Source organism: Octopus bimaculoides, chromosome 7 (genome assembly GCF_001194135.2).
Source record: "Octopus bimaculoides isolate UCB-OBI-ISO-001 chromosome 7, ASM119413v2, whole genome shotgun sequence".
In the NCBI taxonomy this organism is placed as follows: Eukaryota; Metazoa; Mollusca; class Cephalopoda; order Octopoda; family Octopodidae; genus Octopus; species Octopus bimaculoides.
In genome coordinates this window covers 43,344,545-43,358,591 of record NC_068987.1, presented here as the reverse complement: position 1 = coordinate 43,358,591, position 14,047 = coordinate 43,344,545, and the positions used below count along the sequence as shown (strand labels likewise).

The 14,047-nt window shown below is 37.4% G+C and overlaps 1 protein-coding gene across 2 annotated transcripts in view; it reads left to right on the top strand.

Annotated features, from left to right (window-relative positions):
- Positions 1–14,047, top strand: part of LOC106883404 (thioredoxin domain-containing protein 15) — a 107,040-nt gene that overhangs the window by 19,239 nt on the left and 73,754 nt on the right. For both annotated transcript variants that reach the window (XM_052969560.1, XM_014934399.2), the window contains exon 3: positions 8,992–9,122. In XM_052969560.1, the coding sequence (XP_052825520.1) occupies positions 8,992–9,122 (131 nt within the window). The remainder of the gene's footprint in view (positions 1–8,991; positions 9,123–14,047) is intronic.

Sequence of the window (14,047 nt, the reverse complement as noted above, 5' to 3'; positions counted from 1 at the left end):
ACCCAAGAGAAGTATTGAGTGGTCATGGTTGTATTGAATTTGATAATAGGGTGGATCTGGTGTTAAACTACAATTGCTGGTTTTGATAGTTCCAACTGAACATCTACTTCTATCAGTAAGGAACTACACCAAGACTATGTAGTTGTAGAAGATGGTTATATTGGATTAAATTGATCCTCATATATTGCTAGTGTTTAATGACTGACCAGTAAATAACAATGTAAAACAAAGTCAGTAATGATTTTCTAATGTGAGCTCAAGGTCATAAATTGAAGGAGAGGTATGTAGTTGAACATATTGAACCTCATAAATTTTCCTGGTACTCATTTTATTGTTTCTAGATGGATGAAAGGTGAAATTGACTTTTATGAGATTTGAACTCAGAGCATAGACATAAATAAACTTACGAGGTGGGAGCACTAAGCAGTGATGTGTATAAATACAATGTTATTACCAGTTCCAATATGCCAATGGCAAGTTCGAATTCATAAACAAGCCATTCACTGTGTTTTGTCATGGAGAAAATTGCTTGCTGTAGACAAATGATGTAAATGCACCTAAATCGGTGGTGCTGCGAGCTGATAAGAGAGACAATCTCTCTTATGCTGATTTAGGTGTATTTACACAGCACCTTGGGGAAGTGTCTTCAACTATTGTCCCACCAAATCTTTGTGTGTGTGTGTGCATTTGCTAGATAGAAACTGAAAGAAGCCCATCATACGTGTGTGTGTATGTTTATACCTCCTTGTCTTGACATGATGTGATAGCTGTAAATGATTGACACTGCCATACAAGCAATGCTATTTATCTCTAATATTCTGTGAGAACATATCTGGCTTTTGAGAAATATTACTTTGATTAGAAACAGGTGAAGGCTGGCAACAAGAAGGGCATCAGAAAATCTGTCTCAATAAACTGTCCAACCCATGCAAATATGGAAAAGTGGATGATGGTGATTAAGAATCGTGCAAAGATGAAAAGCAAAACTGATTTCAAGTGTGATTTCAGTCCTAGATGTAACTAAAGCCTGAGTCTCAAATTCCTTATGTCTGAAATCTGTTGATTTTACTAACAAGCATAATTGTGTAGTGTACATGCTTTTCTGCCAGGTGATGTGATGCTAGTGTTAATGGCTTTGAGAACTTGATGCTGTTTCTTGCCACACTCCTATAATGATAATCAGGATGACAGTGATAAATGGTTAATTATCTCTTCCTTCTGGGATTTTTGACATTTGCAAATGAAGTAGTTTGTTTCCACCCTCCTTCTCTCTCTCTCTCTCTCTCTCTCTCTCTCTCTCTCTCCCCCCTCTCTCTCTCTCCCCTTCCTTTCTACTCCATCTTCTACCACCACCACCTCATCATTTAAAGGCTTCTGTTTTGTTATTTGGCTTCTGTTTTGTTATTTGGCTTCTGCTCTGAAAATGTCATCTCCCAATGTTATCAGTTAATTCAGTCGCTATTTTGTTCCCAAATATGATAAGTAGTAGTAGTAGTTTCCATTTGCCATGGGGGTACAATTAATGGAAACATTAACAAAGCAGCCAACAAGGAAGCAGGGTAAGAATTGTAAGCCCTTCTGCCTTTTCTCCACTTCCTGTGTGAGTTTGGTTGAGTGTGTGTTTCTGTATGCGGGTATGCATGAATGTGAGTGTATGTGTGTTTAACTACAAGTCAACCAAGCAGATCTATACTCCAAAGTATTTCAGCCATGACCATCTTGTTTTTCTTTAGGAGTATTTAGAACTACATTATCTGATGTGTCCTTCCCCTTTTACAGATCCAGAGGGAGATTTGACTGCTATTTCTAGCAAATTGAGGCACCACAAAGGCTAGTCAGTAACATTGTTTAACCACTGGTCAGTTTTGTTTCTTCAGACTGATAATCGAAGCCATGATCTTTATCTTTTTCAAATATAGTGTAATCTAGGTCTACTTTATTGAATGTGTTTTTTTACCTTTTGGGATGGCAATGAGTGATTTAAAGCTGTTTATAACAATTTGAGTTATCATATGCAAAATTCTTTGTTGGTTTGTGTGTGGAGGGTGTGGTTTGTATATGTGTAGTGGGGAGTGCATGTGGCAGGTGTGTATAGGGTGTAATAGGAATTGTATGTATGTGGTGAAGGGCATATGAAGGTGCATGGCTCAGTGGTTAGAGCATTGGGCTCATAATCATGAGGTAGTGAGCTTGATTCCCAGACTGGACTGTGTGTTGTGTTCTTGAGCAAGGCACTTTATTTTTATGTTGCTCCAGTTCACTCGGCTGTAGAAATGAGTTGTGACATCACTGGTGCCGAGCTGTATCAGCCTTTGCTTTCCCCTGGACAACATCAGTGGCATGGAGAGGGGAGGCTGGTATGCATGGGTGACTGCTGGTCTTCCATAAAAACAACCTTGCTTAGACTTGTGCCTTGGAGGGAAACTTTCTTGGTGCAATCCCATGGTCATTCATGACTGAATGGGGTCTCTAGTGAAGAGCATGTAAGTGGTGGGGAAAGTGTAGAGTATGGTGTAGTATGGGGAGGAGTGTGTAGTTTGTGTGCTGAAGTGGGGAGGAAGCAGGGTCATCTTAGCAGCATTCTAGGCCTCAGGCAAATCAGTGCACTAAGCCCTATAGTATTTATTTATTGACAGCAAGCCACAACAAACGCAAATCAGAATTGGGCTCCTAGATGGGCGAGGCATCTGTGCAACTACCTAGTGTGCCAGCGCCTTAAGATGACACTGGAAGTTAGAAGGGTATGGAGTAGTGGAAAGGCTGTATTGTGCGTGGGGTGATGAAGTAGGAAGAGCCTAGTATGTGTGATATTGTTGTAGTTACTAGAGCTTGGCTTTATCTTCTCTCCTAACCCTCCCAAAAAATATATAATTACTGATAAGAAACAACTTTTAAGAAATAAAAAAGAAATGGAATCCAGTAGCATTAATATTTATTTTAAAGGCAATTTGTTCCCCAACCATGTATGTGTATCTATATATGTATAAGCACCTTGGGAAATTGTTTTTTACTATAAGTCTGAGCCAACCAAAGTCTTGTGAATGGATTTGGTTGATGAGAACTGAAAAAAGCCCTGTGTGTGTGTGTGTGTGTGTGTGTGTGTGCGCGCGTGCGCCCACCCTTGTTTTCACATTACATGACGGTTGTAAATGAGCAAGAGATGTTCTTAGTTTCTGGTTTTCTGTAAAAAAAAACCCGTCTGGTCATGGGGAAATATTAACTTGCCTGAAAATATGTGACAGTTGGCGACAGGAAGGACCTCCAGTTGTACAAAATCTGCCTCAACAAATTCTGCTCTGTGCAAGTATGGAAAAATGGATATTAGATGATGATAATGATATATATTAGGAAAATATAGATATGTGCATTTGTGTGCATGACTGCGTTTTACACACATGTACATGGTGAGTGTAAACAAATGCCTCACCCATTTGTACAGTTGGTGTCATTAGTTTGCAGTCCTTTTTGTAAAAACATGTTAGAGGTTATTCAGTAAACTAGGTGAGCTATTACTTTCTTTGAAATAAGTGAGGATTGGTGTAATTGGCTACAGAATATCTGCATCAGCAAATTTTTTATGACCCATGTAAGTATGAATGAAGATATATATTCAGGGTAACATTATTCAATGTCCATGGTAGCGGGGGCAACTAGGGGTGCATAGTAACTGGGACAGCTAGGGGTGCATGGTAACTGGGGTAATTTGGGGTCCATGGTAACTGGGGCAGCTAGGGATGCATGGTAGTTGAGGCAGCAAGGGGGGGTGCATGGTAACTGGGGCAGCTAGGGGTGCATGGTAACTGGGACAGCTAGGGATGCATGGTAGTTGAGGCAGCAAGGGGGGTGCATGGTAACTGGGGCAGCTAGGAATGCACACTAGGGTAATGAAGAGTGCATGGTAAATTTTAAGATATAAGTGGGATTAGACATAGTTTTAAGAAGGTAAGGGATTTTTAACAGGAGAGGGAAGCTTGAAACAAGTTGAGAAGAAGGTGTTGATAGGTGTGCTTTAGGAAAATATGTAGTTGTAAGTTCCTAACTATTCAGCCACCTACACCCTATTTTGATGAAATAGATACCAGCCCTCCACAGACTTTTATGGCTTTATATGATTGTAAGCCACTATCTGTTTATTCAGTTGGAAAATATAATTAACATTTTGAAGTTGCTTGATTGAAATACCTGAGAAAATGCTGTTTGTATAGTTATATTATTGCACCTACTAACAGATTCTCAGAATGGTGTGTACTTTTCTTTATGTTGCTATAGAGAATGTGTATGTGTCAATTTTGATGTATGTATATGTGATGATAGAGTTTAGGGAAGGTGAGAGAGAGGGAGAGAGAAGAGATAAGGAAATCAATTTAACTTGCAAAGATAAAAAAAGTCAGATATTCATTATTTGACCTAAAAGCTTGCTTGTTAACTACCATAGAATATTTTATCAACCACTGCCTCTTCCTCTCACCATGACTTACTTACCTTTTCCACTATACCAATGTTCCAGAAATTTCCTTGATGAAAATCCCTATTTAAAACATTGGTTTGTGACCTTTTACATTTACCTCAGCTTGAAATATTCCATTGCTATTTATATCTTTATTTACCATTAGCTACCACCTAACTTTCCTTGTTCCAGTAACTCAATGAAGATGTATTTGCGATCCCATGCATACTTACTTCTCAAATCCTTTTATTGCATTTATCTCAATTACACAACAGTAATATAAGTTGGTTCTTTTTTTAGGTCATTTGTGCTCTGTTCATTCATTATAACATTACATAGATATTCATTGAAACATGCTCACTTCATTTCTTTCCAGCCTTAGAATACACTTATCTCTCCTCCGAGCCTTCCATTATTGCCTTCATATCCATTTACCATTAGTTACTCACTTAGCTTCTCTTCCTCCAGTAAGTTACTGAAGCTGAAGAGTGAAAACTGAGTTACATGTCTTTTAGAATAGGGGTATTTTTAAAAAAATCATTTTTACCTCTATTTCACCACAGTAATACAGTTTTGGCCTAGAAACACTAAAGTGATAGTAGCAGATTTTAATTTCTGGGTCATGAGTAGTTAATTCAATTCTTTAACCAGTCAACCATCTCAATTCTGTTCTAGTTTTCTGTCACATTGCATCTCCTAATGTTAACAACCCACCTCCTTTTTTTTTCACCTATTAATATTTATCTGTTTTGAAACAGCAAAGATTAAAATTCGAAGGTGGAATAGTTAGCAAGGGCGAATGGAGTGAGATGGTATGGGCATGTATTGAGGAGAGATGAAGAACATGTTCTGAGGAGGATGATTAATATTTGAGGTAAATGGAGCATGAAAGCAAGGTAGATCGAGGAAAAAGTGGAAGGGACAGGTGGAGGAGGAGATTGGGAGGGTTGGTTTGAAAAAGGAGGATGCCCAAAACCTGGCAAGATGGTGTGAGAGCAGTTGCTATGGCATTGAAGTCGATCTGGCCACCCCCGTTAATGGGGACAAAACCCGGATTTAAAACACTGGATGATGATGATGATGAAGATTATTATACAGGATACATTTTTGTGAGACTCTCTATTGCAGCAAGGGTGGCACACTCCATCTACCAGTATAGCTAGCACAGTCTATATACTTGTATGACAGGTACTGTCCATTGCAGCATGGGTGGCACAGTCCCTGTACCTGAATCTGTGGCACACTCCATACACCAGTATGAGTAGCACCACTATATACTTGTATGAGAGGTACAGTCCATTGCAGCAAGGGTGGCACAGTCCGTGTACTTGACTGTGTAACGCACTACATATACCAGTATGGAAAGCACACTCTATATACTTGTATGTTAGGTACTGTCCATTGTAGCATGGGTGGAATGCTTCACATATTTGTATGGGCCGCACAGTTCATTCAGCTGTATGAGTGGTACAGTCCATTCGCCTGTATGAGTGGTACAGTCCATTCACCTGTATGAGTGGCACAGTCCATTTACATGTACAGCTGGCACAGTTCGTATGCTTGTATGAGTGGCACAAATCCATATACCTGTATGGGTGCTGCTGTCTTCACTTTTCTTTTATATTTTTCTATATCAATTTTCCTATGAAATTATAATTTTTAAAACTATTTTTGCTTATTTTATTAATTCATGACCATATGATATTTCTCTAAACATTCCTTCTCTGTCAGTTGATATGACTGTTGTAGACTGTCCACTTGGTATTATGGATAAGTTTTAGGTTACACTTATTTGTAGGAATGTCTGGCAAGCTGCTGGGAAAGCAAATTCCATTTTTAAGCGAAATGCCCTTAGATTTTAAAGATGAATTTACAAACAATGTGTCATCTCCAAAATTTCTAATGGACAGAAGTATGGAACCTGACAAAAGACATAAAAAGCAATCTAAAGCATTTTCAGTTTCACAAAATCATTGGAATCGAATTGTGTTGGACATTGCCAGAGAATATGTAACAACAGATGAGTGATAAAGTTTGTCATCGTTTAACGTCCGCCTTCCATGCTGGCATGGGTGGGATGGTCTGACAAGAGTTGGCCAGGCAGAAGCCTGCACCAGACTTCTGTATTTTTGGCAGGATTTTTACAGCTGGATGCCCTTCCTATCACCAACCACTCAGCAGAGAGGACTTAGTGCTTTTTATGTGGCACAAGCACAGGTGAGATCAGTTTTGGCAAGGTTTTTACAGCTGAATGCCTTTCTAAATGCAGACCACTTTACAATGTGGACTGAGTGCTTTTGATGAATTGAATTTCAAAAGGATGTGGGTGAGAGGAGATGACAGCAAACAAAATTGAGGGATAAATTGGATAGATTCGACATAAAATTGGAAATCAGAAACTCCAAACCAAAAGTTATGCAGTATTAAAAGAAGGCCTTTACCCCGCAGTGGGAAAATGGTTGCTGATTTGGTTAGTTCATGTCTGATAATAAAACTACCTACTCTCTTGACAACACTACTGATATATGATTAAGAAGCTTGCTTCTCAGCCATGTGGTTTTGAGGTCAATCCTGAGCTGACCAAGACCTTGTGAGTGAGTTTGATAGAGGGAAACTGAAAGAAACCCTTGTGTGTATGTGTACCTTTGTGTTGTCTTGATAGCCTGTGATATTTGTAAACAAGCATCACTGTCATATAAGCAATGTTGTTCATTTCCAGTCTTCTGTGAAAAACCTGTTTGGCCATAGCAAATATTACCTTGTTTGGAAACAGGTGAGGGTTAACAATAGAAAGGGCATCCAACCATTGAAAATATGCCTCATTAAATCCTGTCTGATCTATGCAAGCATGGAAAAGTGGACATTAGATGATGATAATGACACATGTACTATGACTGTTGTGTTGTGCCCCTAAACAAAACAAATCTATACCTGCTCCAACTTGTCTGATTAGCTGGATCAGGTTCTACTAATCCCTACTTCGAGCAATTCATTAATAGCAAGAAGGTCATCAAGGTGTAAAATGCATACCTCAGCAAATAAACCATCTCCAGCATGGACACCGTTATTCAGTATGGAAATATTTGTTGGATAGAATGCTTAAATGCTCATAAGAAAATATATAATTATTAGTGGGACTGTGAAGTCATTGTCGGTTTGGTACAGCAGATAAATAAGCATGAAAGCAAGATGGCCACTCATGTCTAGCTTATGATGTCTTTATGCAACATTCATTTATATGGTCCCTAAAAATGTTGAAGCTCCACACAAGTATCATTGTATTCCAGGCACTTGTACATAGAGTTCTTCTACACAGCTGTCAGCCTGTGCCTCTGTGGATTTAGGATCTTAATCCTTTGGTGATATGGAACTCATGTTTGGTGGGGATACTATATAGTTACCACATTGACAGGTTACAAGCACATTGTGCTGAGAAGTCCTTATCATCTATACTTAATACTTTTGATACCAACCTGCTCAAGACTGCCTCTGTTTCTATGATACAAGCTTCCTAATTCAAAGTAATCTAAATCAAAACCAGCCATCAAATTTTCATGTTAATTTATGTGCCAAACATTAGCTTAATAATGACAGTTATTTTAATAAATTCTTTATTTTAATAAATTCTTTGTTATTTTCAAAATTAATTGAAATATGGTAACAAAAGGGTTAGACTTATTCAGTCAGTTGGTTTTAACCTTCTTTAGGACACTGTGTTGAGCAGTATAAGGTCTGACTGCATGTCATCAAATCGAATATATCTCGGGGATGTATGTGCATGCATGTGTGTTTGATTGTTCACTTCCTTTCTGTTAGAAGATTGTCTCTTTTGCCTTTCTAGAACCAAACGGTGTTCCAGTGGACAGATAGATTGACTTAATTATTCTTTAAGAGTTAATCTTAGTTTTAGATAATGTTTCACTGTAGTGTATGTATTTGACCTTACCAACCATGCAAAGATTTTTTTCTTTTTCTTTTACATTAACAACAAAATTTTGGAGGTAAGAAAATAGCAATGATAAAGAAGAAAGTTAGTAAAACGAGTAGGTTTATTTCGAGTGACTGTAGTCAGCAGATTTGAAGCAGAAACTATTATAGCTGTGTAGAAGAACTGTGTGTACCAGTGCCTGGAATACATTGATATATTCTACCAGAGCAAGTGTTTGGTAATTGAAGTTTTTTCAATCAAATGAGTTATTCAACTATCTTATAGAGGAAACCATAGTGAAGTCATTACTTAAATGAGTTCTGGTGTATGGCATATCATCACATTTTCTCAGTCTTTCATTATTGTATCTGTGAAGCTGAGTTTCGTCTGAGTTTTCATCTTCCCGCTCGGTCAGTTTTCCCATTTTTCAAGCATGGTACTTTTTCACATCACATACATCTATCCCAGTGCAGTTCTCTGTTGTTTAAAGTAGGAGTGGTGGTAGGGACAGTGCTCTTGACTGTGTCACATACACTACCCCTTATAAAATTAAATATTCCAATAACATTCAGTATACTAATTTCCTCTTTTGTTTTCTCCTGTTTTTCCTTGCCAGCCTCAATGCCAGATTTGGAGTGGTATCAGTTCCAAATATCATGTTCTTTCACCACTCTAGGTCTGTGGTGCGTTTCAACAGTTCCAAAAAGACATTTGAGAACATGGCACTCTTTGTGAAGAACATGACAGGTAAGATGATTCAACAATGTCTTTTTATTTAATTTAATTTTTATCTCATTTATTTTGTTTCATGAAGATAGTTGACATCTCACTTGCAGCATTAACTTCTGATTTTATCAAAGGAAAGAAACTTCTTTTTTTATCTTTCCAAAGCATAATTGTAGATGCAATCCTAGAATGGATATATAACAGTGATGATGAAGATAGTAATAAACTGACCAAGCAAGGAGACCAGATAAGATTATGGAGGACATAAAAAAAGTGTAAGATCATAGATTTTGCAATATCATATGATAATAGAGAGGATACCAAAGAAATTGAGAAATATCAGAACCTAACCAGAGAGTTGAAGAGATTGTGGAAAAGAAAGGTGACAGTTGTTCCTGTGGTAACAATTATCACAGCACCCAAATTGCTACCTAAGAGGCTGAAGGATGTTGGAATTGAGACACATAGCGTTAACCTGCAGAAAAGTTCCATCCTCTATTCTGCAAGAATTTTAAGATACATTCTTATGATTTAAGGAAACTTGTCACCAAACCTTAAGACAACATCCCTGCTAACTGATGTAGCATATAATAGCTTTAATGATAATTAATATCAGTGCATTGAGTCTGATACTCTACTGCTTCTTTGAATTCATCAAATTTTGATTGCTTGTAGAACAGAATAAAGATGTCAAAGGTTCATAAAAATAAGTCATTAGCCATTGATATTCAGCTCTGAAGTATCAAATGACCTATATTTTCGGTTATCTTATATTTCTAATAATCTTAAATATAAGGATTATAATGTCAGTATATCAATATATGTAACTAAAACTCTGAACAACCTTTTGGATCTGTCTAAAATGATAGTAAAATCTTAAAAATTCCAATCCATAATTTAAACCAGATATGGTGAGTGTATGTAATGTGTTAAATAAATGCTGTCTTAATTATTGAATGAAACTGAAGAGATCATCATCATGTATTTGTTTTCCATAGGTTAAATATGTCATTACAATCTGAATTAGTTCTTACTTAGTGTCACCGCTCTCTTAGGTGGGTTAGAGAACCTTGTTTCATACCTTCTCTTTTTAGTATATATATTTTCTTTTGGCTAGATGCCTTTCCTGACACGAACTACTTTACAGAGTGAAAGTAGAAAACATGCAACATGCAAGACTAAAATCTCCTTCAACTGAGTGGGGCTACAATAGAGAGGAAGGTAGCTTTCTGCTAGATGAGGGTATGTGAGGATTTGGCCATGCCTATTTGACATCCCTGATTTGATGCTGACTTACTTGACATCAGATGTTTTGTTGCTAGAATTTTTTGGCCATGTAAAAATTTTGTTTTTATTTTAGTTGACAACACACTTGCAGCCACAACTACTAAACTACTTGACAACTAAACATTGTATAGTGTTCTGCCTTACTTTGATTGTCCAAACTCTATGTCACATCCACAGAAACAGGAATTGGCTCTCAGTCTTATGGAGTTTTGCAATTCAAAAAATAATCTGAAGGTTTGTGATATTAAAGAATGTCTTTACTCCAAAACAAAAGGGCTTAGTCTGGCAATTGTGTCCACGTGGCCATCACAGCATGTGTTGATTGTGAGATTGAGCATATATGAACCCCAGCAGAAGACTGCTCTTTTATAGACATATCCATGGCAACATGGAAATTAACAACTACCATGAAACTTGAATGTATATATTCTTAATATGTTCTAGCAGATCTGATCACATCAGAGAATACCTCCTCCCTTTAGACAATGTGTGTTCTTAACAAATGCGATTCACCAGAGGAGATGCACAGTATGGTCCAAACATTATGATATCTCAAAGTTCTCTTATTCTGGGGAATCGCATATGTTATGAACTCATATTGTCTAAAGGGAGGAGGTATTCTCTGATGACGAACAATTAACAGTAATCAGATATTTGCATATGAATCTGCCAAAACGTCTTACAAATGAATATCTAAGTTATTGTTTGGATTCTTGCTGTACTGTGTGCACCCCATTAATTATAATCAGTTAGGCAGACTTCAGCACTCATCAGCAAATTGTTTACTAATTTCTATAAACAAAAGCCAATATTCTTGTTAGATTCATTAGTCTAGGGATGCTTTAACTGAAGAGCCATTTGAAATTAAATCACTGTAGTGTTTCAAAGTTACACCTGTAAATCATATGCATTATGAACACAAACCATCTAAAGGGAGGAAGTATTCTCTGATGATGAAAAACAGTCATCAGTTATTCATATTTGAATCTGCCAGAACATATTCAAAATGAATGGATATGTTATTGTTTGGATTCTTGCTGTTCTTCATGCATCTCATGAATTATTACCATGAAACTTTGGTATTCAACCAGGTCAACCACGAGCAAGCAGACCTGTTTTCAAAGGCCTTTCTTGTGAGACACCTAGAACTACATTAGCTAATGTGTCCCTTTATTTCATATGACAGTTGTATGTGATTCAGAGGAGGTTTGACTTCTATTTCTAGCAGGTCGAACAACTACATAGAAGCTCCGTTGTTGATCGACTCATGGCAGGAAGCTTGCTACTCTTTTGTAAAACAGCTTGTTTGGTATTGGTATTGGTGGTGGTTATTGTGGATAGTTTGGTTAGGATGGTGCTGGTGGCAAGCAGCTGAAAATCCACCTGCATTATGTAAGATGTCTACTAGAGCATTGATGCCAGTGGTTGCTATTTCTGGCTGTTCTTATGTTCAGTCTGGAGCTACTATCATTAATATGTAATATAGCAAATCAATAACAGATTGATCTGTAAATGGGAGATAATGGCAGCTAGAACAACTTTGTGGGTGGTGTATTAGTGTATGTACAGGTGTCTATATGAATGAATGTATATCCATATATGTGTGTATGCATGGTGAGTGTTTTGGTCTGCAACACAAGTTGACTGGTGCATTTTTTTTAGACTTATAACTGGAAAGTATGGTTTGTATTATTGAGGATCTAATCAACAATGAGGTAGTCGCAAGTTCTGTCCTTATTCTGTTATGTCCCGAGTAAGTTTCGTAGCACTGCCTGTTTCAGTTTGCATGACCAACAATAGTGTCTGTGTGGAAGGGTTGGCTTCATGTGCGTGTGTCCATCTGCAAATGTTGTGCACAGAAGCATGTGTGTGTGTTTGTGCTGGCTTGAGCCTGTGTGTGTTTATGGTTGTTTGCATTTGTGTGTACCTGTTTTACAGGCAGGCATATATGTTTGTGTATTTGTGTGTTTATATGTGTGCTGTTAGTGTCTTGTATAACTTTTTCAAAAGAAAAAGAAAAACTGTTTTTCACAACCAGGGAGCCTCTACATGATGGTTAACCTGCAAGAAATAGCAGTCAAGCTTCCATCAAATCAAACTACCCTATCTTTTTTTTTGTTTAAAAAAGAATAAAAATGGTCAATGTAGTCCTGGATATGCAAGGAGATGGTATGGTCATGGTTGGAATGCTTTGATCATAAGTCCGTAGGCCCTAGGTGATTTGCTTATTAACAAGTGTATATTTATATAATATCGAATATATTTCATTAGCTGGTAATTAGCTCCAGTTAATATAATTGTGGGACTTTGTTCCTCCCTATCTCCACATAGAAAGTTTCATGTAAACTTATGTGTACAAGTTTTATCAGCTGTATCTGATACCGTTAAATGAGTTAAAGCTTTTGAGGCTCAAGACAAAGTTTCTGTAACAACCCAGAACTCATTCTTGAGTTCTGGGTTGTTACAGTCAAAAGAAATAATAATAATAAAAAGAAAAAACAGTGTATCAGGGTGTCTAGTTATTGTTATAATAGAGGAGTCCTGGTTTGAATGTAACAGTGAACTCTACCAAGTTACATCTGTTAAATCAGATGTTAAATGGAATAAGAACAGGTTGAGCTCATCCAACAAACTTAGGTACAATTTCAATCTACCCAATTCTACTATTAGTGCCATGGTTAATGCAGTGGGATCAAACCTGAAATCACGTGGTTGCAAAGTGTATTTCTTAACCACATAGCCATGCCTACCCTTTGCCCTATTAATCAATGCTCATTAAACTCAATTAGTTAAAGTAGTGTAGGACAGTTCAGTCTATAGCTCTTATATAATCATGCTACTTTGCTTGAATCTTTTCATTAATATACTTCAATAAAAGCTCAGAAGTTAACTTCTAAGCCTCCAATGTATAGACAATCCTCCTTCCACCTCTGCCTCCTCTTGTTCCTCCCTATCTCCACATAGAAAGTTTCTTGTAAACTTATGTGTACAAGTTTTATCAGCTGTATCTGATACTGTTAACCTTACAGTCAGTAACAAGTGACATTCATGTACACATATACAAAGTTGGCCAAAAGTCACCCAACAGTAAATCAAAATTCCATAAATACTTAGTATTCAATTTTATTTATTCATTTGTAAAAATGGTGTCGCTCAAGAACTTCAGTTTGAACAATTTTCATGATGTTTCATATTTAGATGCTTTCATTAAATTCATTCAGTTGTTAAACATGGATAAATCTTGGAATTAAATGGTTTTGATTTGCTGTCAGGTGACTTTTGGCCAACCCTGTACATATGTGTGTATGTGCATATATATGCTTGGGCACATGTAAATGTACAGTTAAGTTTTGTAAACTAGAGGTAGTCGATAGCTTCCGCTATCTGGGCGACCAAGTTAGTAGTGGGGGTGGGTGCGCTGAAAGTGTAGCTGCTAGAATAAGAATAGCCTGGGCAAAGTTTAGAGAGCTCTTACCCCTGCTGGCGACAAAGGGACTCTCACTCAGAGTAAAAGGCAGACTGTATGACGCATGCGTACGAACAACCATGCTACATGGCAGTGAAACATGGGCTGTAACTGCTGAGGACATACGTAAGCTCGCAAGGAATGAAGCCAGTATGCTCCGCTGGATGTGTAATGTCAATGTGAATACCCGTCA